This window comes from Aquarana catesbeiana, linkage group LG06, assembly GCF_042186555.1.
Source record: "Aquarana catesbeiana isolate 2022-GZ linkage group LG06, ASM4218655v1, whole genome shotgun sequence".
Lineage (NCBI taxonomy): Eukaryota > Metazoa > Chordata > Amphibia > Anura > Ranidae > Aquarana > Aquarana catesbeiana.
The window spans coordinates 23,678,760-23,705,982 of NC_133329.1; the positions used below are offsets into that span (position 1 = coordinate 23,678,760).

The 27,223-nt window shown below is 42.6% G+C and overlaps 1 protein-coding gene across 2 annotated transcripts in view; it reads right to left on the reverse strand.

Moving 5' to 3' along the window:
- LOC141148229 (uncharacterized) overlaps window positions 1-27,223 on the reverse strand; it is an 81,332-nt gene that overhangs the window by 24,381 nt on the left and 29,728 nt on the right. For both annotated transcript variants that reach the window (XM_073635478.1, XM_073635477.1), the window contains exons 5-8: window positions 24,803-25,068; window positions 24,602-24,724; window positions 20,829-21,006; window positions 14,828-14,989 (exon numbers count right to left, since the gene is read on the reverse strand). In XM_073635478.1, the coding sequence (XP_073491579.1) occupies window positions 14,828-14,989; window positions 20,829-21,006; window positions 24,602-24,724; window positions 24,803-25,068 (729 nt within the window). The remainder of the gene's footprint in view (window positions 1-14,827; window positions 14,990-20,828; window positions 21,007-24,601; window positions 24,725-24,802; window positions 25,069-27,223) is intronic.

The following is a 27,223-nucleotide window of genomic DNA, read 5'->3' on the forward strand; positions in this document are numbered from 1 at the left end:
TTTTTTTGAAATCTCAGATCCCTTCAAAGACTGCCTATGCTGATGCTGAGTGACTATCCCTGAGTAATTATCCTCTTCCTCAATCATCACGCTGATAGCTTGTAAGAAAATTTTTGGTTCTGGGCGCCACCACCAGTGCCTAAGGCCCAATTTTTCAGCCCCTGTTTAACAGGGGCGTGTAATTACAATTTTTGATGCAATACTTTGCAGCAGGGCTCGTTTCTGCGTTACAACTAGAGTATCTGTGAGGGGTTGCAGTGTTGTGGCACCAGCACCATTGCCTAAGGCCCAATTTTTCAGCCCCTGTTTAACAGGGGCGTGTAATTACAATTTTTGATGCAATACTTTGCAGCAGGGCTCGTTTCTGCGTTACAACTAGAGTATCTGTGAGGGGTTGCAGTGTTGTGGCACCAGCACCATTACCTAAGGCCCAATTTTTCAGCCCCTGTTTAACAGGGGCGTGTAATTACAACTTTTGATGCAATACTTTGCAGCAGGGCTCATTTCTGCGTTCCAACTAGAGTATCTGTGAGGGGTTGCAGTGTTGTGGCACCAGCACCAGTGCCTAAGGCCCAATTTTTCAGCCCCTGTTTACCGGGGCGTGTAATTACAATTCTTGATCTAATATTTCACAGCAGGGCCCATTTCTGCACCCACCAAGAGCGAGTGAGGACTTACAGTGTTGTGGCACCAGCACCACCACCACCACCAAAGGCCCAATTTTTCTGCCCTTGTTCAACAGGGGCATGTAATTACAATTCTTGATCTAATATTTCACAGCAGGGCCCATTTCTGCACCCACCAAGAGCGAGTGAGGACTTACAGTGTTGTGGCACCAGCACCACCACCACCACCACCACCAAAGGCCCAATTTTTCTGCCCTTGTTCAACAGGGGCATGTAATTACAATTCTTGATCTAATATTTCACAGCAGGGCCCATTTCTGCACCCACCAAGAGCGAGTGAGGACTTACAGTGTTGTGGCACCAGCACCACCACCACCACCAAAGGCCCAATTTTTCTGCCCTTGTTCAACAGGGGCATGTAATTACAATTCTTGATCTAATATTTCACAGCAGGGCCCATTTCTGCGCCCACCAAGAGCGAGTGAGAACTTACAGTGTTGTGGCACCAGCACCACCACCAAAGGCCCAATTTTTCTGCCCCTGTTCAACAGGGGCATGTAATTACAATTCTTGATCTAATATTTCACAGCAGGGCCCTGTGAGGGCTTACAGTGTTGTGGCCACAACAACACCTAAGGCCCAAATTTCTGCTGAGTATATAGGGCAGGCCCCTACTTTCAAACATCTAACTTACAAACGACTCCTACTTGCAAATGGAAGGAGACAACAGGAAGTGAGACGAAATCTACCCCTAGGAAGGGAAATTCTCTCCTGTAAGAGTTAATATGGGAAAAACATTTCTCCTTTCCACTGATGCTTTCCAATCCTTGTTCCACAAAAAACCCCAAATTTTCAAAAAACATTTGTCATTGGGACAAAAAGTGAAGTGAAATCTTCTGAAGAGGAGGACAGACAGCAAAACAAATGTCACAGGGGTGATAACCCTTCCCTATGTTTTCCAAAAAGCTTCAAAAAGATTTTTTGGCTGGAGCTAAACACGTTAAAAATGTACCCGTTAAAAATTAGAAACAGATTCTACTTAACAACAAACCTACAGTCCCTGTCTTGTTTGCACCGCCTGTATACTGCTGTTCAGAGTATATAGGGCCTGGTGGCCCCACACCTTTCCTTATTTTAATTTGGGTGCGGGGTTCCCCTTAATATCCATACAAGACCCAAAGGGCCTGGTAATGGACTGGGGGGTACTCATGCCGTTTGTCTCACTGATTTTCATCCATATTGCCAAGACCCGACATTACATTAAACCCGCAAGCAGTTTTAAATGAGATTTTTTCCTTTAAAAACGACATTTTGTGCAGGGACTGTTCTAAACACGGGAAACACGCGTCACTTTACAGGCATACTATAGACACACCCCAGGTACGATATTTAAAGGAATATTTCACTTTTTTTTTTTTACTTTAAGCATCATTAAACTCACTGCTCCCGAAAAAACGGCCGTTTTTAAAAGTTCTTTTTGCATTGATACATGTCCCCTGAGGCAGGACCCGGGTCCCCAAACCCTTTTTAGGACAATAGCATGCAAATTAGCCTTTAAAATGAGCACTTTTGATTTCGAACGTTCGAGTCCCATAGACGTCAATGGGGTTCTGACGTTCGTGCAAATTTTCGGTCCGTTCGCAGGTTCTGGTGCGAACTGAACCGGGGGGGTGTTCGGCTCATCCCTAGTCACCAGCAAACCATTCATTTCCAGAATTGGGTCCAAAACTTTATTCAACTTTGTTACAGCAAACAGCAACGTTTTGGAGCCACGCAGGACCCCTGCATCATCACATGCCTGATGAAGGGGTCCTGCATGACTATGAAATGTTGCTGTAATGATGTAATCACTGAACAAAGCTTTGGACCCTTTCTGGAGATCCATGGTGTGCTGGTGACATTTCTCACTCTGACTACTCACGGTTCCAGTTGGTGGTCACTTCAGCACCCACTTATACATACAGCCATTTCTACAGGAACGTGTGCTTTGGGAATAGTGCGTTGGAATCTGCGGCACATCTGCACACACACATGCAGGGGATTTCCATGTGTGCACAGACTCATCAAGGTTTAGGATTTCCATGCCACTCTGTCTCCGCACATGCATGAGAAACCTGCACAGGGGTGATGCAGGGCTCTATTAGAACCTGAAGCCCTGTGGCACATCTGCGGACATAAAGAATCATTATTCTTGCCTAGGTCAGATTTTTAGCTAACCCATATTGCTCCAGGGATTCTTTGCCAAGTTTTAAAGCCCAAATTAACTATTTTTTTTTAAATCAGCTAAATACATTTCAGGTGTATCAAAACAAGAGGTGTGCAAAAAGTGTTGCAGTTGGGTTTCAACCACTAACACCTTTAGCTGCAGGGGCAGCAAACAGGGGTGTACACGTGACAAAAGTGCAATACTTTGCTTTATGGGTGTGGCAGGAATTATACTCCCTGTCACTTTTTCCGAGTGTAGCAGCCTCTGAACATGACCTATTCAAGTACAGCTGGCCACATATGTTCAATTTTCTTGTACAATTTTCTTTTAGATTTACCAAAAAACATATACCATGAGGTCAAATCTCAACAACACTTTCAATTGTATCCAATTAGGCAGGCCCTTGAACTACATAGTTGAAGGTAAATCTAAAGAAAATTGTACAGAAAATTGTAAGAAAATTGTATAATGTATGGCCAGCCTTAATGTGGCTGCTTTGCAAATGCCCCGCAACCAGTGTCCATTTTGACATCAAATTTTCGATTTAGTTTTAGTTATACTAGTTAAATAATTATAGTGCCCTTTGGTGGCTATTGGGCGCCTAAAATAAACATGTGCCACATCCCGAGAACTACATTAAATTTATTGAAGGAAAATAATGGACTATAAAGGCACGTATAACACAATTTTTTTTTACAATTTATTGATCTACATTAAAAAATATATACAAGCAAACATTCAAGGTAGGCGCTGATCCTCTATATAAATGGAAAAGGAAAAATACCGCGCTACCAAAAAACCCTGCCAGCAGCAGTTTAAATTGTTGACGCTCTGACGTCATCGCGACCTTGATGTGAACGGTTGCATGCAACGCCAGCCGGCGAACTGATTTTATACTACACATTCTTGTAAGTGCAATTCCTTTTTTTACTAAAACTTTATAAGCGGATTTACACTATGGCCAGTTTTCTTTTACCTTCATGATCCTGAGCCTGGGTTGGTGTATGGGCCGTCATCTGCTGTACTTCCAAGTCCACGCTGAGCATGGAGAAGTAGCACCATTGGTTTGGCATCCGGACCTTCAGTTTACACACAGGCTTACTTAGCTTGCCTTCTGGTAAGCGTGAAATCTATGTGGTGGTGGATCACAACGAGTGGTGTTTTATCCCATGTTTTCTATATAGTCTTCACTGGGAATAACTGAGTGATTTATGTCTTTTGTATTTGGACTTCCTCTGTCTTCATGGATGATTTTCATGGTCACTCACTCACTGACCCTTCTTCGTTTTTATTACTCTATATATACCTTGGAACCTTGGTTAATGAGTAACGTGGTTAATGAGCGTTTTAAAAGACGAGCAACTTTTTAAAAATAATTCTAACTCGGTTTGCGAGTGTTGTCTTGCAAAATGAGCAGAATTCAAGCTAATGGGGTGTGCAGTACCGCATTTGGCCAGAGGTGCGGGGGCGCCGGTGACACCCGTAACAGTTCGGAGCCGTTTGGAGCCGTTCGGAAATACTCAGAATCACTCTCCATTCCCGAGTGTTTCCGAGCCTTTCCGTGTTCACCCGAGTTGTCCCAGAGTATTTCCGAGGCTCTCCGCTGCCCCCCCACATCTGGCCACATGCGGTATTGCATGAAATAGAAGTCAATGCGGAACGCATTATCTTCGTTTCCATTGACTTCTATGGGGAAACTCGATTTGATATGCGAGTGCTTTGGATTACAAGCATTCTCCTGGAACGGATTATGCTCGTAATCCGAGGTTCCACTGTAGAGGAATAGCGCCTACCTTGAATGTTTGTTTGTGTTTGGTAGTGTATTTTACACTTTTAAGGGGCAGCTGTCACAGAGATTTAAAGTTTACAAGTTTTATATAGATATACGTAGGGTTGGCGCCACCTGTATCCAGTTCCGAAATATTTCCACAATACAAAAAAATTATATCTAATGAACACATAAAGCATCTAAAATGTAGGTAGGGTTCCACGTGGTTCCCCTACAGGGTATGATACCATATATTTTGGGTGACAATTCATTAAATGTATTAGGGAACCCCTACTTGAGAGGCGTACACATGTGGATACATTTAATGAATTGTCACACAAATATATGGTATCATACCCTGTAGAGGAACCACATTGAGTCCTACCTACATTTTAGATGCTTTAGGTGTTCATTAGATGTCATTTTGTTGTGTTGTGGAAATGTATGCTTTTTAATGTAGTATTATTAATTAATACATTGTAAAAAAAAAAAAAAGATTATGCGTGCCTTTAACCACTTCCAGCCCAAGAAAGTCATATGACGTCCTTGACTTTCATTGGGGATATCTGAATGATGCCTGCAGCTGCATCAGGTATCCTCTTTCTCAGCTGGTGATTCTGTGCACCGTAAGAATGATTATAGCGGCAGTTCAGCCGCTTGGTTGTTCTTACAAGTGACGGGAGGGGATCACATCCAGGCCGCGGATGTCAACAAAGCGGCGATCTCGGCTGGAAAGCTTCAGATCTGTAATAGTTTTTTTTATCTGATGCTTTCCAGCCTGGAGAGAGATGGGGCATCTTATAGACCCCTTATCTCTCCATAAGGAGGACCTGTCACACACCATTCCTATTACAAGGGTTGTTTACTTGTAATAGGAATAAAAGTGATCAAACATTTTTTTTAAAAAGTAAGTGTAAAAATAAAAAAAAAGACAGTAAAAAAAAAAAAAAAAATTAACCACTTCAGCCCCGGAAGGATTTACCCCCTTCCTGACCAGAGCACTTTTTACAATTTGGCACTGCGTCGCTTTAACTGCTAATTGCGCGGTCATGCAATGCTGTACCCAAACGAAATTTGTGTCCTTTTCTTCCCACAAATAAAGCTTTCTTTTGATGGTATTTGATCACCTCTGCGGTTTTTATTTTTTGCGCTATAAATGGAAAAAGACTGAAAATTTTGAAAAAAAATGATATTTTCTACTTTTTGTTATAAAAAAAAATCCAATAAACTCAATTTTAGTCATACATTTAGGCCAAAATGTATTCGGCCACATGTCTTTGGTAAAAAAAATGTCAATAAGCGTATATTTATTGGTTTGCGCAAAAGTTATAGCGTCTACAAACTAGGGTACATTTTCTGGAATTTACACAGCTTTTAGTTTATGACTGCAATGTCATTTCTTGACTTGCTAAAATGGCAGGGCGGTACAAAACCCTCCCAAATGACTCCATTTTGGAAAGTAGACACCCCAAGGAAATTGCTGAGAGGCATGTTGAGCCCATTGAATATTAATTTTTTTTGTCCCAAGTGATTGAATAATGACAAAAAAAAAAAAAATTACAGAAAGTTGTCACTAAATGATATATTGCTCACACAGGCCATGGGCATATGTGGAATTGCACCCCAAAATACATTCAGCTGCTTCTCCTGAGTACGGGGATACCACATGTGTTGGACTTTTTGGGAGCCTAGCCATGTATGGGGCCCCGAAAACCAATCACCGCCTTCAGGATTTCTAAGGGCGTAAATTTTTGATTTTACTCCTCACTACCTATCACAGTTTTGAAGACCATAAAATGCCCTGATGGCACAAACCCCCCCAAATGACCCCATTTTGGAAAGTAGACACCCCAAGCTATTTGCTGAGAGGCATGTTGAGTCCATGGAATATTTTATATTTTGACACAAGTTGCAGGAAAGTGACAAATTTTTTTTTTTTTTGCACAAAGTTGTCACTAAATGATATATTGCTCACACAGGCCATGGGCATATGTGGAATTGCACCCCGAAATACATTCTGTTGCTTCTCCTGAGTATGGGGATACCACATGTGTGGTACTTTTTGGGAGCCTAGCCGCGTACGGGGCCCCCGAAAACCAATCACCGCCTTCAGGACTTCTAATGCCCCGTACACACGGTCGGATTTTCCGACGGAAAATGTGTGATAGGACCTTGTTGTTGGAAATTCCGACCGTGTGTGGGCTCCATCACACATTTTCCATCGGATTTTCTGACACACAAAGTTTGAGAGCAGGCTATAAAATTTTCCAACAACAAAATCCATTGTCGGAATTTCCGATCTTGTGTACACAAATCCGACGCACAAAGTGCCACGCATGCTCAGAATAAATAAAGAGATGAAAGCTATTGGCTACTGCCCCGTTTATAGTCCCGACGTACTTGTTTTACGTCACCGCGTTCAGAATGATCGGATTTTCCGACAACTTTGTGTGGCCGTGTGTATGCAAGACAAGTTTGAGCCAACATCCGTCGGAAAAAATCCTAGGATTTTGTGGTCGAAATGTCCGATCAATGTCCGACCGTGTGTACGGGGCATAAGGGTGTAAATTTTTGATTTCACTCCTAACTACCTATCACAGTTTCAGAGGCCATGGAATGCCCAGGTGGCACAAACCCCCCCAAATGACCCAATTTTGGAAAGTAGACACCCCAAGCTATTTGCTGAGAGGCATGGTGAATATTTTGCAGCTCTCATTTGTTTTTGAAAATGAAGAAAGACAAGAAAAAACATTTTTTTTTTCTTTTTTCAATTTTCAAAACTTTGTGACAAAAAGTGAGGTCTGCAAAATACTCACTATACCTCTCCGCAAATAGCTTGGGGTGTCTACTTTCCAAAATAGGGTCATTTGGGGGGGTTTGTGCCACCAGAAAGCCTGAAGGCGATGCTTGGTTTTTGGGGTCCCGTACGCGGCTAGGCTCCCAAAAAGTCTCACACATGTGGTATCCCCGTACTCAGGAGAAGCAGCAAAATGTATTTTGGGGTGTAATTTCACATATTCTCATGGCATGTTTGAGCAATATATCATTTAGTGACAACTTTGTGCAAAAAAAAAAAAAATAATAATTTGTCTCTTTCCCGCAACTTGTGTCACAATATAAAATATTCCATGGACTCGACATGCCTCTCAGCAAATAGCTTGGGGTGTCTACTTTCCAAAATGGGGTCATTTGGGGGGGTTTGACCTGTCCTGGCATTTTATGCACAACATTTAGAAGCTTATGTCACACATCACCCACTCTTCTAACCACTTGAAGACAAAGCCCTTTCTGACACTTTTTGATTACATGAAAAAATTATTTTTTTTGCAAGAAAATTACTTTGAACCCCCAAACATTATATATTTTTTTAAAGCAAATGCCCTACAGATTAAAATGGTGGGTGTTTCATTTTTTTTTTTTCACACAGTATTTGTGCAGCGATTTTTCAAACGCATTTTTTGGGGAAAAAACACACTTTTTAAAATTTTAATGCACTAAAACACACAACATTGCCCAAATGTTTGATGAAATAAAAAAGATGATCTTAGGCCGAGTACATGGATACCAAACATGACATGCTTTAAAATTGCGCACAAACATGCAGTGGCAACAAAATAAATACTTTTTTAAAGCCTTTAAAAGCCTTTACAGGTTACCACTTTAGATTTAAAGAGGAGGTCTACTGCCAAAGTTACTGCCCTCGATCTGACCTTCGCGGTGATACTTCACATGCATGGTGCAATTGCTGTTTACATTTGACGCCAGAACGACGCTTGCGTTCGCCTTAGCGCGAGAGCAGGGAGGACAGGGAAGCTTTTTTTTTTTTTTTTTTTTTTTTCTTTATTTGTTTTGCTTTTTTATCTTATTTTTAAACTGTTCCTTTCATTTTTTATTTTTTTTTAATCATTTTTATTGTTATCTCAGGGAATATAAATATCCCCTATGATAGCAATAGGTAGTGACAGGTACTCTTTTTTGAAAAAATTGGGGTCTATTGGACCCTAGATCTCTCGTCTGCCCTCAAAGCATCTGACCACACCAAGATCAGTGTGATAAAATGCTTCCCCTATTTCCCAATGGCGCTGTTTACATCCGGCGAAATCTAAGTCATAAAATGCTCGTAGCTTCCGGTTTCTTAGGCCATAGAGATGTTTGGAGCCACTCTGGTCTCTGATCAGCTCTATGGTCAGCTGGCTGAATCACCGGCTGCATTCTCAGGTTCCCTGTTGAGACAGGAGAGCCAGAGAAAAACATAGAAGACGAGGGGGGCATTCCCTCCCACTGTTGGTAAAAGCAGTCTAGAGGCTAATTAGCCACATGAAAGCCGACCGCTGGCTGAAAAGAATGATACCAAGATGATACCTAAACCTGCAGGCATCATTCTGGTATAACCACTCAAAGTTGTGAATGGCGTACCTGAAGACAAAAAAATGGTTAACAATAAAGCACAGTAAACGGTAAAGTATAAAAAATTGCATACCTGAAAAGCAAACATGATAAAACATAATACAATAAAACATTGCAGAATAGAATACAGTAAAAAAGAGCAGAACAATAGAGAGAGAATAGAGAGAGAGAGAGAGAGAACAATAAAACGACAACTATTTTTTTTAATTTTATATTTTTTTTGTGTATTTTTTTTTTTACACTTTTTTTTGTAACTAACTTTTATAACTGTAACCGGTTCCATATTCGGGTCTCTCAAAATGCAATGGTATCTTGGGAGACCCTGTGAAAGTGCGCCTTGTCTGTGCAATGCTGTACCCTACGCTAACACTCAACTAGTGTATGGTAGCGTTCAGAACATTCACCAATGCAAAGACCAGGACTGTCAGGACAGGAGGGACAATAATAGCGGGTGTCACGCCTATATCCGCGCTTGCTGCAGACACGACATCTTTTTTGGGGGGGTTCGTTGGGTAGGGGTACTCGGGAGGACATAAAGAAAATGCCTCTCATGCAGCCGACTGCATTTGGTTGGGGATGTGAATGGGGGAAGTACGGGCGCTGCAGAAGTGGTGGGTTCCCACCTAGGATTGGCGAATGCAGCAGGAAGGGCATTATGGGCACGATGGGCCTGTTTGTCTTCTTCTTGGTGGCAGCGGGACACTACTTGTGCTTGCCACCTCACCAGCTTGAGCTGCACTTATGGGACTCGCCACGTCACCAAGTGTTACTGCAGTGCTGGTTTGACTATGACCGGGGTGTACTAGGCCGCTGGTGCTTGCCAGTTCACCAATACGCTACCCAAAAAACTGTTAGCGATTGCAGGGATCAGGCCTGACTCTGCGAACGCTGCAGTTGTGCGTATAGTGTTTTGTAAGTGACAGTGATCGATCGATACTGCGCTTGGGTGGGCTGGGCTGGGCCGGGCAGAGGGGCAAACGCAGGTGCTAGCAGGTATCTGGGCTGGTCCTGCTAACACTGCGTTTTTGGGAACCCTAAACTGCTGGGGACGCTAGTATAGATCTGATCGGATCAGATGTTGATCCGTTCAGATACTATACCACTAAGGGAGGCGTATGCTGCGTGCGTGGGTGTTAGCGGTACTGGTGCTAACCTGACGCTGCCTGGGGTGACGCATATCACCGCCGGGCGATCAGGGGGCTAAACCTTTATTAGGTAATAAACGGCGGGTGCCCTGACACTATAAAAAATAAACTAACTAACCAGCGTCACCCGTAACAGTTATACGGTGATCACTTGTGAAAGGGTTAACTAGGGGGCAATCAAGGGGTTAAAACCTTTATTAGGTAGTATATGGGGGTCCCTGACGCTAAAAAACACTGACGGCGAACCTAAATATTTACCTCCCTAACTAGCGTCACCAGTGACACTAATACAGCGATCAGAAAAATGATCGCTTAGTGACACTGGCAACGGGGGGTGATCAAGGGGTTAAAACTTTATTAGGGGGTTAAGGGGGTACCCTAGACCTAAAGGAGGCTAACACTAACTGCCCTACCACACTAAATGTCACAAACTGACACCATGCAGTAATCAGAAAGAAAAAAAAAAAACTGCTTGGTGTCAGTGTGACGGGGGGGGGTGATTGGGGGGTGATCGGGGGGGGGATCGGGGGGTAAAGGGGGGTGTATTATGTGCCTGGCATGTTCTACTGTGATGTGTAGTGTTGTGCACTCACATTGCAGTCTTCTCTCCTCGGTGCCGGAACGGAAAATACCGAGCCGAGGAGAGATGACATAATTTCCTCTGCTGCTGTTTAGCATACAGCAGCAGAGGAATGATCCCATTGGCTAGGAGTGATCGCGAGGGGGGGCCACGAATGGATGGCCTCCCCCTCACCTCCGATCACCGGGGGACAAACGCCGGCCGCCTCGGGCACCGGGGGGCAGATCACGTACAGGTACGTGATTCTGCCTGCCCGTGCCATTCTGCCGACGTATATTGTCATGAGGCGGTCGGCAAGTCGTTAAAGCACTCCCCCCATCCCTGTGTGCTCACGCACAGAAGCGAACGCATGCGTAAGTCCCGCCCACATATGTAAACTCCATTCAAACCACACATGTGAGTTATTGCCGCATGAGTTAGAGTGAGAGCAACAATTGTAGCACTAGACCTCCTCTGTAACTCTAAACATGTAACCTGTAAAAAATTTTAAAGCGTCGCCTATGGAGATTTTTAAGTACCAAAGTTTGGCGCCATTCCACGAATGTGCGCAATTTTAAAGTGTGTCATGTTGGGTATCTATTTACTCGGCGTAACATCATCTTTCACATTATACAAAAAATTGGGCTAACTTTACTGCATTGTTATATTTTAATTCATGAAACATTTTTTTTCTCCCAAAAAAATGCGTTTTAAATATTGTTCAGTAAATACCGTGTGACATAAAAAGTTGCAATGACCGCCATTTTATTCCCTAGGGTGTCTTATAAAAAAAAACATATGTAAGGTTTGGGGGTTCTGAGTAATTTTCTAGCAAAAAATGATGATTTTTACATGTAGGAGAGGAGGGCCAGAATAGGCCCGATATGGAAGTGTTTAAAGTCCATTATTTTGCTTCAGCAAATTTCATTTAGTTTTAGTTATAGTCCTTTGACTAAAATGCCATTTTAGTATTGTCATATTTTAGTCTTTTGACTAAAATGCAGTTTTAGTCGTATTTTAGTTGACTAAAACCTCCAGTACATTTTAGTCTACTAAAATTGAATGGGTTTAGTTAAATTTCAATGCATTATTTCTTTAGAACTGCCAAACATTCTATACTCCTGGAGTAAAAATCTAATAACATGCTTATTATTTTTGGTATTAAGGTTTGAACACGCACCACAGACACAGATTCAGCCGTTGTTATATAAATTCAATTTAGTTTTAGTTAAAGTCTTTTTACTAAAATGTCGTTTTAGTTTTAGTCGTATTTTAGTCTTTTTACTAAAATGTCGTTTTAGTTGTATTTTAGTCACCTGAATTGTTTTAGTTTTGGTCGTATTTTAGTCGGCTATAATAATATTAATTTAGTAGACTAATGCCGCGTACACACGGTCGGACTTTCTGGCATACTTGGTCCGGCACACTTTCTGACGGACTTTGTCCGCCAGGTGTGCCGGACTTTAAAACGGACGGACTTGCCCACACACGACCGGACTTTCCGGCGGGCTAAGTCCGCCCGTCTTTCCGACGGACTTTCGCCGGAGTTACGGCGGACTTTCAGAATGAACGGACTTGCCCACACACGGACAAGTCCGTTCATTTTTACCGTGACTCAGGTGCGACTGGACTACAAAAGGAAGTCGATCTTGCCACTTTTATCGGCGAGATTGACACCTTGCGAGCCCCGTCGCGGTGCATACCAGGCCCTTAGGTCTGGTATGGATTATAAAGGGAAACCCCCACGCTGAAAAAATGGCGTGGGGTCCCCCCTAAAATCCATACCAGACCCCGATCCGAGCACGCAGCCCGGCCGGTCAGGAAAGGGGGTGGGGACGAGTGAGCGCCTCCCCCTCCTGAACAGTACCAGGCCTCATGCCCTCAACATGTTGATGAGGACAAGGGCCTCTTCCCGACAACCCTGGCCGTTGGTTGTCGGGGTCTGCGTGCGGGGGGCTTATCGGAATCCAGGAGCCCCCTATAAGAGGGCCCCCAGATCCCGGCCCCCCCCACCCTATGTGAATGAGTATGGTACCCCTACCCATTCACCTAGGGAAAAAGTGTCAATATTAAAACACACTACACAGGTTTTTAAAATAATTTATTAAACAGCTCCGGGGGGGTCTTCCTCCGGCTTCGGGGGTCTTCTTCCGGCTTCGGGGGTCCCTCCGGTTCATCTTCTCCCGGCATCCGGTTGGTTCTTCTCCGCTCTCTCCGGCCTCTTCTCCCGGTGTTCCAGTTCTTCGGCCGGCTCCACCGCTGTCTTTAGGTAGCTCTCTTGCCAGCGGAGGTCCGGACTTCTGGACTTCTGGGCTTCTTGTCTTCTCTTCTCTTCTCCAGATGTTGACACAACGCTCTCTCCAGCTGGACTGCTCTCTCAGGGCTCCGTTGTGACTTATATAGGCGGAGACCCCACCCCCTTATGATGTCACAGTCCCTGGGCATGCTGGGACTGTGACGTTTTAGGGGGCGTGGTCACTGGGTGATGTTGACCATGCCCCCTAAAACGTCACAGTACCAGCATGCCCAGGGACTGTGACATCATAAGGGGGCGGGGTCTCCGCCTATATAAGTCACAACGGAGCCCTCAGAGAGCAGTCCAGCCGGAGAGAGCGTCGTGTCACCATCTGGAGAAGAGAAGACAAGAAGCCCAGAAGTCCGGACCTCCGCTGGCAAGAGAGCTACCTGAAGACAGCGGTGGAGCCGGCCGAAGAAGTGGAACACCGGGAGAAGAGGCCGGAGAGAGCGGAGAAGAACCAACCGGAGGCCGGGAGAAGATGAACCGGAGGGACCCCCGAAGCCAGAAGAAGACCCCTGAAGCTGGAAGAAGACCCCCGAAGCCAGAGGAAGACCCCCCGGAGCTGTTTAATAAATTATTTTAAAAGCCTGTGTAGTGTGCTCTATTATTCACACTTTTTCCCTAGGTGAATGGGTAGGGTTACCATGTACCCCATACTCATTCACATAGGGTGGGGGGGCCGGGATCTGAGGGCCCTCTTATAGGGGGCTCCCGGATTCCGATAAGCCCCCCGCCCGCAGACACCGGCAACCAACGGCCAGGGTTGTCAGGAAGATGCTCTTGTCCTCATCAACATGGGGACAAGGTGCTTTGGGGTGGGGGGGGGCCTGTGGCACCGACTCCCCATGTTGAGGGCATGCGGTCTGGTACGGTTCAGGAGGGGGGGGGCGCTCGCTCGTCCCCACCCCCTTTCCTGACCGGCCGGGCTGCGTGCTCGGATCAGGGTCCGGTATGGATTTCAAGGGGGACCCCACACCGTTTTTTCGGCGTGGGGGTTTCCCTTTATAATCCATACCAGACCTAAGGGCCTGGTATGCCCCGCGCTCGCCGCAATAAATTTTCCTATTGCAGCGAGCGCGAAATGCAATACCCTGCCTTCGCGTCGTATCTGGTCCGTTGGACCAGCACACAGACGAGCTGACTTTCCGCCAGAAACTGAGTCCGACGGAAAGGTTTAAAACTTGTTTCAAATCTAGGTCCGGCGGGCTTTTGGGAAAAAGTCCGCCGGAAAAGTCCGCCGGAGCCTACACACGGCCGGATTGTCCGGCAGACTCTGGTCTGCCTGACCAAGTATGCCAGAAAGTCCACTCGTGTGTACACGGCATAACATATATTAGTCTACGAAATTAACACTGCCCGCAACCATATGCAATGCATGCTGTTGCAGAGTGCTAGTGCAGGATACAAAAGAGTCAAAGCAGGCGAGGTTGAGGCAATACAATACATCCTCACTGCCTGTAAAATGCTCTCTGAAGAGTGACCCAAACAAGATCAACCTACACCAGCGTTTCTCAACTCCAGCCCTCAAGGTGCCCCAACAGGTCATGTTTTCAGGATTTCCCTCAGGTGAAACGGCTGTGATAATTACTAAGGCAGTGAAACTGATCAAATCACCTGTGCAAAATAATGGTAAAGCCTGAAAACGTGACCTGTTGGGGCGCCTTGAGGACTGGAGTTGAGAAACACTGACCTACATGTGAACAAGCCCTAAAAGACATGAGTTTAGCAGACAGGGCAAAGAACTAATGAAGTTCTATTATTCTATTGTTTAGTGTATTAGTCATATTATTTTCATATTCCAAGCTTGTAAAACTTACCAGAAAATCCTAATATTCGAACAGTAAGGGACCCTTCCCCCTGAGCATTAAGAGTCCAGGTTCCCGCAGCTGGACTTTTTACCAAATGATAATTTATAGAATCTAAAATTTTCTGTCTCTTGTAATAGTCGGAAGGTATTTTTTCAAATTTGACTGTGTTTCCTAAAATTAAATGAAATAAACAAATGAATCAATCAATAAATAACTGTGTATTTATGCTTATGTAACTTAAAAACAATGCTATTTACAGATTTGTATATCTCTAGTTTCTATACCTCTTTCCAGGGAGAGTTCTGGACTGTTTTACAGTTGAACAATTTAGGACAAAAACTAGGTTTTGAAAATGATGAATTTCAGCGTGGAGATCAGTCCCCAGCAAAGCCCACCATCAATGATGCCAACATGAATATCTGATACATTGTCCTGGTCTTATATTTTAAAAGGTTGAAAATATTACTGTATGTCCATAATTTTACCAAACCAGTTACCAAAATGAGCCCTTCCTGATCAATGTTAGAGAGTGCAGGGCTGTAGAGAAGAATCTCTTTCTCTGTCTCAAACGTAAAAAAAATCAGGGGTCTGATTCAAAGTGACATCACGACCAATGACATCATCCAAGTTCCTCAGCTGATTAGATTTCAGCAACATCGGGAAGAATTGTCTTTAGGCACAAATAATCCAGCGGTAAAGGGTCGCCATGTCTGCGGGTTTTCAGGGTGTGGTTCATCATGACTGACAATGCATCTACATCACTAAACAGTGTGATTGACATTGGACCCCGTACTCATTCATTAAAAATGGAAGCAGATTGCAATGAATATGGTAAGGTATAAAAGTGAAATAAGATGATGATTCCTAATTAGGCTGATGTATAGAATATAATTGTGACAGACCTAGCCGGGAGAGAGACTTTTGGAGGGGACTGAATGCTAACCTCTTGCCAATCGATCGTGGGCCCTGGCATTTGGGGGAATGGTGCTCTTTGTGAGCTGTATGCCTGGGGACCCTTGAGGTGGTATTACTGTGAATTCGGGTCCTGGTCCCCCAGGACACACATACTCTGGGGACCCTGGATTTGCCATATTAGAAATAGTGGCTGATTCATAATGCTGGGACAAATACTGTTAGGAGATGCTGATGTCAATTCCAGACACCTGTCTGTCTGTTGTCACCTAGAATGTGTATTGTAAATAAGTCTCTAGTATGGGATCTAAGAGTCATTAGATCCCCATTGTTGTTTGTGTTAATTAACTCTGCTATTGTGATAATGTTGATTGGGTTTTCTGAGCTACAAGACGGCCAGTCTGGCCTAAAGGTCATGTCTGAGTCATCTAGGCTGTCTAAAGGGATTAATTAGCCCATGTTAATTAGTTTAATTAGGTTACAGGTGTATTGTTAGAGTAATACGAGCAGGAGGTCTGCACCTCCTCTTTCACTGTATAAAAGAGACTGTATTCCTTTCAATAAAGAGAGATTCCTGGTGGAACTTACATACAGCCTGCCTGGTGTTTGTTCTGAGCTACACAACTGGATTAGAACGGCACATAGCTGTAGTTCTAGTCCCGGAGCATTGGATGTTGCGATCTGCAATCTGATTCTATAGCTGCAGAGGAGTGTCGGGAGAGTGGAACCGAGCGAGCAGGGGCTTGTTACAATAATAAAATTGAAAAGAAAAGAAAAGAATGGAATAGAAAAGAAAAGCATAGAATGGACTCTAAAAAAAATCCCTTTTTTGTTCTTTTTTGATCTTTTCTCTTGATTTTTTTATTGAGTGACTCGGACTGTGTAACTCCATGTTTATGGGTGTTGTGGAAATTTTATGAAGATGTATTTTAATATGTATTGTCATAGTGTCTCCCAGTGTTAGTTCTCCCGCAACCCGCTCTAAAGGGCTGACTGGGGCAGACTGACGCTGGTTGAAATCCGTTAGATAGTGGAAACCTTCCTGAAGTTGGAGAGAGGTGTTTGCGGAGTATGGATATGTCTGCCAGCGAAAGGGCCCCTGTGCGATGCACAGACGTTCATCTGGGGGGATGTGTCTGCTCAGCAAACACATTATCGGTTTAGCGGATATGTGCTTGTGTCACCCCTGTATGCCTGATCAACATATTTGTGGTGCCATGGGCATACAGATGCAGATAAGCTCCCATCAGCAGGAACTGTGTTCATTGGTTGTTGTATAAATACATTTTTCCTGTGTTGACATTCACATCCTGTGTTGTTACATCCTGTAAGGTCACATCCTGTGTTGTTACATCCTGTGTTGTCACATCCTGTGTTGTCATATCCCTATTTGGTCATATCCTGTGAGGTCACATCCTGTGTAGGAGGTGATTGACTGTTGGAGCCAGGACTTCCTGTTTGTAATTTCTTTTGTTGCCTTTGAATAAAAGAAACAGTGAACTGCTCGGCAGGCAGTGATGCTGAGATGAGGACGTAAGTATGGTCATGTCTGTTTACTGGTGAAATGCGGGAGACATGGGTTATTTAGAGATGCATTATGCCATTATTCTGAAAGGGCGCGTGTTAGCGCAGGTGAGATTGATTATGTATAGCATATAGCCAAATCTCTCCAAGACATGGGGGATGGAGCATCCTCAGCTATTTGGTTGAGGGAATGTACATCCCCTAGTGTGAAGGACATACTCTGAACCCCATTAAACTGCATTGTTACCATAACGTAGAAAGACATACTGAGACTTCTAGGTTTTACAGTCCGTTTTACAGTCCATTTGGAAACTAGAAAATAAGACTGTGGTTAATAGAGTATCATTATTACAGATTGTGGTTATATACCCCTGAAATATATGAGGCTAGTTGTCTCAGGGGCCTTTTGCCTTACGGATTGTTGTAATATGTCCTTCGCTTTGTACTCATGTAGTAATAAAGTATGACTTTCTATTTTTATACAGTATGCAATTCATATTGTGGAAGTTACGTATTGTTCCAAATCAATGCTGGAATCTTTTTTTTTGTTCTGCGAAAATCTTGAATAAAAAATATTGAAACAAAAAAAAAAGCTGCAAAAAAGCTTTAAAAAACGCCTGAAAAAATGCCAATGAATCAATACGCTCAGGTGTGAAGGAGCCTTAACGGCAGTACAGTGGAGCCCTGATTACGAACGAGTAACAAGGTTAACGAGCGTTTTGAAAGACGAGCAACTTTTTTGTTAAACTTCTGACTCAGTTTGCGAGTGTTGTCTTGCAAAATGAGCAGAATTCAAGCTAATGGGGTGTGCAGTACAGCATTTGGCCAGAGGTGCAGGGGCGACGGTGACACTCAGAACGGTTCGGAGCCATTCGGAAATCACTTGGAAATACTCGGAAACACTCAGAGATACTCCGTTCCCGAGTGTTTCCGAGCTTCCTGAGGCTTTCCGAGTTCAGCCAAGCTGTCCCCGAGTATTTTTCCGAGGCTCTCCGGCGCCCCCCCCACCTCTGGCCACATGCGGTATTGCATGGAATAGAAGTCCAGTGCGGAGCAAATTATCTTCATTTCCATTGACTTCTATGGGGAAACTCGCTTTGATATGCGATTGCTTTGGATTACAAGCATTCTCCTGGAACAGACTATGCTCGTAATCCAAGGTTCCACTGTGTTTGGGAGTCTCTGCAGCAGCTTGTCCATATCATTACACATGGTCTTCTCCCCCATGGACTGAAAATGGGGCTTATCGAGGAGAGGTGACCAGGAGCTCACTGATGTACTTTTATTCCTTTACCTAAATGTGAGTGCATTGGATATTGTTTTAAGTGGATAATAAATGTTTTTTACACTAGGATGAGGGTGCTCTCTCTTGTTTTTGTCTTTGGTCCTAGAGAGTTCCTCCCACCCGGTGCAATCCCTGAGAGCTGCAACTACCTAACGTGTTGTACCATTGAGCACTTATAAACTGTGTCTATCAGAGTTTGGAGGGATATAAAGATCAGAGCACCTACTAGTGTTTGTCAAATGTTCTTTGCCTTTTCTGGTTGAATGTTCCACGGCTATTTTCTATTCGCAATGACTTTTAGGAAATGTTACACTCAGCCTGTGAAAGGCAACAAATAGAAACTGACATTTCACACATATTACAATATTATGGGGATTAACTGTGCCTTTCACATGGATGCTGAAACATTCTCACATTGAATCTTTGTTTAAAGAATGTTTTTTTAAAAAAAAGCACTGAATCTTTATATAAACTAGAAAAGGTACAATTTCTGGGGAAATTGTGAAAAGTGTTCTTGCCTCTACAACTGGAGTGAGCGGAGTAACTTGAGTAACTGTTGTGTGGTTGGAGTGGCTGGAGTAACTGTGAAAAGTGTTAAAAAGCTTAATATTTTAAAAAGTATAAATAGTAGTAAAAAAGTTGAAGTCTCATCATTAGCTGAAAGAGCTGAACATTTTTTTCAAAAATTATGATTTTTTTTTTCAAAAATTATAAATTTTTTTTTCAAAAAAGATTTTTTTTTTCAAAAATGATTTTTTTTTCAAAAATAATTTTTTTTCAAAAATATTTTTTTTTTTCAAAAATATTTTTTTTTTCAAAAATTATTTTTTTTTTTCAAAAATTTTTTTTTTTTTTTCAAAAATTATTATTTTTTTTTTCAAAAATTATTTTTTTATTTTTTTCAAAAATTTTTTTTTTTTTTCAAAAATATTTTTTTTTTTACATGGGGCGGTCATAATGTTTTGGCTGATCATGGGGCGGTCATAATGTTTTGGCTGATCATGGGGTTGTCAGCTTTTGTCACCTCCCACTCTAGTTTTGAACATTTCGCCATTCATTCCTATGGGACCAATTTCGCCGCAAAAACGTCATTTCGTGGACCATTCGGTGAAACATTCCACAAAGTAATAACACACCAATCGGGAACAATCCGCTCGTTTCGGTATATTATTTGTCTCTGTAGTGTAAAAACTGTGGGAGGAGTCTACAAGCATTATCAAGTCTAGCAGATGAAGTCACATGCATTTGGGGTGTCTCAGCATCTTGTGTTTACAACCACTGTTTCCTAGCAACGCTCATGCCCTGTTTATGCTTCCCAAATACTACTTCATCAAAACTGCCCCATCAGAATTACCCCATCAAAACTGCCCCATCATATTCCTCTATTATAAATCAGTACATGGTGTGTCTGTCCCCTCCCCCGGGCTCTGTATTCAGAGCTGAGATGCTCCAGCCACCTCCCCCCTGTGTATAACAGAAGCTTTGGTAACCATGGCAACAAAACAAACACAGTACACGCTGATTAATGGCTAAAATTTCCTGAAATGACCTCTAAACAAATGGCCGTATTTTAAAAACTATACATCCTACAGCGAAGATCTTTATATTGTGAGAATCACAAGACCCAGACCTAGATTTTGATACATAGTATGTCTCTGAAATATTAAAATTGAAGGCACGGTCGCAGTTTAGAAATTGCCCTTCAAATTTGGAGGGGGCTAGAGTGTAGTTTCAATGAATGTCAATGGACGGTGTGAGTTGCAAACAAATGGTCATATTGTGAAAACTATCAGGACTATGGCTTAGCCGTGGACATGTTTAGTGGCAGCAGGGATAGCTGAACGTTTTGATATAAGATTTGTGTAGGTGGGCTTGAAAATGAGGGAGTGGCGGCAGTTTAGAAATCATGTTCTGATTTTCCAGCTTTTGTCATCTCCCACTCTAGTTTCCCCATTCATTCCTATGGGACCAATTTCGCCGCAAAAACGACGATATTTCGTGAACCATTCGGCGAAACGTTCCACAAAGTAATAGCACACCATTCGGGAACAATCCGCACGTTTCGGTATATTACTTGTCTATGTAGTGTAAAAACTGTGGGAGGAGTTAGGGTGGTAAATTTGGCTATAATAATAAGAATAATATATATGTGAGATAACAGTAAGTGGTCTTGCTATGCAAGAACACTTAATAACGCTCTTAGTGTCTGGGGACCCAGGAGCAAAAAAATTCATAATATTTTAACAACATTCATCACTCTTAGCCGGTTCTCTACAACAATAATCTTACCTTTTGGATCAGTGAGTTGCAGGGCAAAGGTTTCATCTCTTGCGATCAGTAAAAATGTTAAGGATTTTCTAACATTAAATGCTTCTGTATAATTGCCTGTAACACTTGCATTTGCATGCAGGATTTGCACAGAGGAATTTAGAGGTTTAGACATAAGTAATTTCATAGACTGAATAAACTGTAAAATAAAAAACAAACAGAAAAAGTATTTTAAAATGGTAAAAAAGCAGGAGTAGTATGGCGCTGCCCTCATGGAGACAAACATTTTTTTTCTTCTTTGTAGTGAATGTATTGCCTAGTGTCCTTATAGAATTGCTTCTAAAACCTGTATGTGTTCAAAAGTTGAATAAAACTGTGACTGGTGGTGAATATTTCTATTAAAAATGAAAATACAACAACTGGTGCTCCAATTGTTCAACAAAGATGCATTGTGCCCTTTAAATTAGGTAATAAAGTAGTTGTGGATATGGATACAATATCATCTAGGTGGAAAGTGTTAAAAACAATACAATACCACCTAAGTGGAAAGTATTAGAAAATGGTAAAAAAGCAGGAGTAGTATGGCACTGCCCTTATGGAGACAAAAATATATTTTCTTCTTTGTAGTGAATGTATTGCCTAGTGTCCTTATAGAATTACTTCTAAAACCGGATTCTCCTTTCCCCTGCAGGGGTATGGATGGTCACAGTGTCTGCCACTGTGTAGCAATCAAGGATATCCCCCAAACTTTACTTGCGTATTGTGGTGTAGTAATTACATGTAAAGGAAAGAAGGTATGCCCATCGCGTAAAACCATAGGAGAACTTTTATTAAAACTTAATAGACAAATGTACTCACATTTCAAATGAACAAATCAAGCATGGCAAAAGTTAGCGAATTCCCTTTGTTAGAGGTGCTGCAAGACGTTCGTAACCCGCCCTACGCGCGTTTCGTCGTCAGACTTCTACTGGGGCATTCATCTTGCTGTACCTCCTGAATTTAAATAGTGTGGCCAGTAATAAGTGCAATTGGATCGGCGGCCATTTTTGCTAGGATTTTGAAGACCGAAGCCCAATAGGACTGTGCATTAGGTTGATAGCGGCCATTTTCTTGTGGATATTACAGACCGAAGCCTAGTAGAACTATCCATTGAGTCCTTATGGTGGCCATTTTCTTGGGGATTTTGTAGACCGAAGCCCGGGTAGCGCGCCTGCGCTTTACTGTTAGTGGGGGAACGTTGAGTCAGTTGTCAGCAAAGAACGTCTTCCCCCACTTCATATTGGAATCTAAGCCGACTTCCGGGTCGGTGACACCCCCAAGCCACTGCTAATCGTTTTTTTGGAAAAAGTATATGCACATACTGGTCCCACTATTACTCTATGTTCTAAGGTTTAAACATACATGTCAAAAATGAGATACTATAAACATATTAAAAATTTAAAAATAAATATAAAATAAATTAAAATATGAAAGTACACATATGTTAATCTTATATATCTGCATATAACCTGGAGAGGTTGTCCTATATGTGTGTTTTAAAACTAAGATTAGAAGCAGGGAGGGAAGAGGGTGTGTGTATTACCCATAGTCTATGTATAGTTGGGGGCTTTAAATTCCATTCTGTATATGTGCCCCTAAGTGACCTTATTTTGAATTAGAGTGGGGATTGGGGAGTTTCTTAGGAGGTTAAAGTGCAAAAAAAAAGAAAAAGTATTTTAATCAACCATAAAAAAAAAAATCAAATAATAAAATGAGTTTGAGTATAAAGCAGTATGGGCTATTGATTGTGGTAAATCTGTTTTACTTTAACTGCCTAGTCTGCTCAGGGAAAAAAAAAAAGTGAAAACACTCTGAGAAAACTGTTCACACTATATAAACCTGCATAAAAATTAATATATTCAAATGTTTTAAAAATTAGACACACAATTTCTGGTATAATTTATTAACTAAAAGCTGGTGTCAGTGGATGCAGCTGCATGTGGAGATACCAGTTATTCTGGTTGTTCTCGTAGGACTGTCAGACTATTATTGCTGCTTCATTCTCTTGCTGCCAGTCTTAATCAACTACCTTTCCATATTCATGTGGTCATTGCTGATAAGGTGTATGCCTTGTTCTGTAACTTTCTCTGCATCCCCCTTTTGTGCATACCCTTGGTGTTTTTTTTTTTTTGCTTGCCCTGGGATCATTGACGCCCTTAGTGGGGAGCAGCACATCTCTTATGTAGTAAATCTTCCTAATGAAGATCATTATGAAATGCATAGAAGAAACTACTCAGCAGTTTTTTAAATTATTATTTCTGTGTATGAAAAAAAAAATCCCCCAATCTGCCATGTCAATATAGATATAGTTCATTAGCTACATAATAACCTGTATAGGATGTGCTGTGGGTGACTATTGCCCAGTTTTTAAATGATGATGGGGTGACTACCACCCAGTTCTTTAATGATGATGTTTTTTTATTGAATGCCACATGTGTCAGGAGTCTGTGATATCGAGCCCCTGTAGTTCACTAACTCAGAGTTCCCCAGGGCAAGGAGTCTAAGCCCCAGCCTGCTTCTTCACCAGGGCCCCCTGATGATGGGGATGGACTTGCAACAAGCTGGAACCAGGTCGCGGCCCCAAGGTATGCCCACCTGAGAATGGGGAGACAACTAGCATATGCAGAGTACAATAGCAGGAAATTGAAGGAAAACACAGGAAACAAGCTCAGGTTAGGGCACTTCCATTGATATTTGGTAGCCTATATATCCAATAGACCTGATAGGCAGACCAATGGTCAACTGAAGAAGCACATATGACATGTTGATAATTCTAATGCTAATTGTAAGGCAATGGCTTAGGTGCAGACATACAGTGCTGAGCCTCTGCTACTGCCATGTGCACCCCTTCAGTTGACCATTGGGAGCCTATCCAATAGACTTGATAGGCAGACAAATGGTTAACGAAAGGAGCACATATGGCAGGTTAACAATGCTTCTATTTTAATTGTAAGGCAAAAGCTTAGGTGCAGGCTGAGAGTGCCGAGCCTCTGTCTTTACCACTGCCATGTGTACCCCTTCAGTTGACCATTGGAAGCCTATCCAATAGACCTGAAGGGCAGCCCAATGATCAACTGAAAGAGAACAAATGGCAGGTTAACAGCACACCTGCTAATTGTAAGGTAATGGGGGGCTCGTAAAACCCAGTGGTTGAGCCATGTTTTTGAACCCCCCATCACTCTCCCTTTTAGCTGCAGAGGTAACGGCGAGCGGTGTAAACATGCTGTGGCCATAATCACTTTACAGCTGCGGCACAAATTATATTCTGGGGGCAAGCTTCATTGGGTTAAAACAGGCAATAAAGACGCTATACATTGCCTCCTGACTGCCTGTCAAACACTCTCTGAAGAGGGATCCAAATGCAGTTTGCTCTTAAGAGAGCAAGGCTCGTGTGAATAAGCCTTTTGGGACTACATTGACTCTAAGTCAAGAATAGCTGCCCTACAAATAAGCATTTTAGCTCCCAGCTACCACTGGGAAACATTATAACTACCCAGACAAATGGGGGTAAATATCTTCATATCTAAAAGGAACAAGAAAAACTTCTGGGAATAACTGACCAATTGCCCACTTAAGTAGAGGGATAAATAAGCAAGATTTTGTTCTGATATCCTTCCCGACCTTCTGTCACTCTTATTGCAAACACATACATTAGGAATCTGTATATAACGTGAAAGTATTTTCTAAAGTATTCTGAGGCTGTCCACACCAAAGTCATAATCTTCACTAATATGCATGTAAAGACGGCTTCTTACCTTGAAGTGTTGTTTATTTGGTACACTGATAAATTCTCCAAAACTAAGAAATGACAACTTATTTAATATATCTTTTTGGTCATCGTTCACTGCACAAAACCCAAAGTGCCACACAAAATGTACCTGCAGAGAAAGATCAAAGATTTACCCATGGGTCAGAGATACGTAGACGATGTAAGCTTTTATCTGAAAGGTTCTTACTTGGGACTTCTTTTCCTCCAGCAATGTATAAACCTCAGACAGGAGCTGAGTGTCATTGTAATCCGCCATGGAGCCAGAAGTAACTATGGCAATAATAGACTCAGCGGGGGAAATCTGTAGAGCTCTCTTCAGCCCATAGAGGAGGGACTGATTGCAGTTTTCCATTTGTTTATACAAATCAAAATTATTACATTTAGATAGCCAATCATCTCCCATGAAGCTTTGCAAGAAAGTGTTTTTGTCAGTGGTGATTAATTCCTTTGTTTCTGAAAGTAAAACAATTGATTTTTGTTTTTTGTAATTCACTATACTTATTCTGTTGTAAAACATTACAAAGGCTTTTAGCTAGCTTTAGGCAGCTTTGTTAAAGATTTTAGAGAAAAGTTTAGGTTAAGTATCTGGATGTTAAACAAACCACTTGAGGTACCATTTTATAACAATACATGGACACTGGCTATTGCTCCAAGCACCTTTTTAAAATAATACACAGACTTAGCAGATCTTTCAGGTCCTACCCAGCATGTAGGATGGAAACATTGTCTGTCAGTAACCCCGTACATCAAGCACTAAGCCCAGGAGCTGAGGTTATTAGCATCTGTGTTATGTCTAAAATCCCACTTTATGCATTGACGTACCTCCTTATAACCAATCTGTCAAAACACTATGGTCACCTGCTGACTTGGACCATCCACAAGCAGCTTAAAGTGATACTAAAGGCTTCATTTTTTTAAACAACAAACATGTCATACCTGCTCTGTGCAAGGGTTTTGCACAGAGCCATTCTGATCCTTCTTTTCTCAGGCCCCTTGCTGGCCCTACTTGCCCCCACTCCCTGGTGCATGCCCCCATAGCAAAACACTTGCTATGGGGCACTCATGCGTGCTGACTCCAAAGACCCATTGTTGTCCCTGAGCCAACGAGGAGGCAGAGAGCCGAGACAGCAGTTGCTCTCATGCACATCACTGGATCGGGCTCAGGTAAGTTTTAGGGGAGCTAAATACTGAAGGTAAAGAACCTTTAGGCTTTACAACTACATTAACTCTTCAAAAAACACAGAAGTTTGTAGCACCCCTCAGTAGGCACTAGTGACAGGTAAATTTAGTTTTTGGTATCCTGGTAATCAGGGAGAGTAGCAATCATTGGTTTAGGTCGGTTCTAGGCTCTGCTGGTGCAGATTCAGCTAATTCCCCCTGCATCCCACTGCACCTTGGGATATATTGAGTGGGAGAGTCAGACCCTGGCCTGCATGTTTATGCCTCTGCAGTCAATCTCAGTCAGGTGAGTGACCAGCGGGAGACTGATATAGGCTGGGGCTTTGAACAGCTTTCTCTTGTTCCTGGGGAATTAAGACCAAGCCTGATGGTTGAGGCATCCCTGGGAGGCCACCTGCAACACTTACAGCAGCTCTTCAGTAATTTGTTTTTAACTTTCCATCTATTAAATCTTCTGCCCTTGTTGTTTTACTTTGGATAGTAAATCATTTTTTTTATGTCAGTAAATACCTTATACAGCCCACTTCCTCTTTATTGTCTTGTCATTAGCCTAGGCACAGCTAGCACTACATGCACAGCTCTTTCTCTCACTCTCATGAGAGTTTGCCAGAAAGGGAGGGGGGATGAGTCATAAGAGGGCCATTGAGAGCTGCAGAGCTGGAGGTGTGCCTCTGTGTGTCTGTGTAAATCCAGGAAGTATACAGGCAGCAGGTTCAGGTGCCCACAGAAAAAAAGGATGCAGCCAGACTTAGTGAAGGGAAATTTCTGCAGCCTATTTGACAAGTACAGAATCACAGTATATATATAAAATAATATGCAAAGTGGTTGGAGGGAAGCTTCAGAATGGCAAAGATGCTTTTATTAAAAATTATGTGAGCAGACTGCAGTTCCTCTTTAAGAATACTTTTTGGGGGTCCCAGCTTCTGTTTTGGCTTGGGGAGTTCTGGCCTAGCCTCCTGAAAGCATACAGAAAGGCTTTTCCGAGGAACCATATGACAAGCAAAAAGTACAGAACCTGACTAATACTTTAGAAGGTAGCAAAGTATTCCGGGCACAGTGAGTACTTGCCTTTTGGACTCCAGAGACTTTTCTTTGAACTATTTGGAAGAGCTTAAGCAGTACATCCAGGACTATACTTCTGTTGAGAAGTCCCAGTTTGGAACCTATTTATCCTTCATATTAAAGAGGGTGGTTTTCACCCTGAAGGAACAGATCAAAGTCAGAGTCCTCCATTACTGTTTGTTAGAAGTTCTTTGGATTATCCTAAGGCTCACCCTATCCCATGCATGTGACCTTGTACGGTTCAGGGGGGGCGTTCTCTTGCCCCCCCTTTTCCTGCATTGCATGCTAGGATAAGGGTCTGGTATGGATTCTGATGGGAACCCCTACGCCGTTTTTTCTTTTTGGCGCAGGGTTCCCCTTGTTAAAG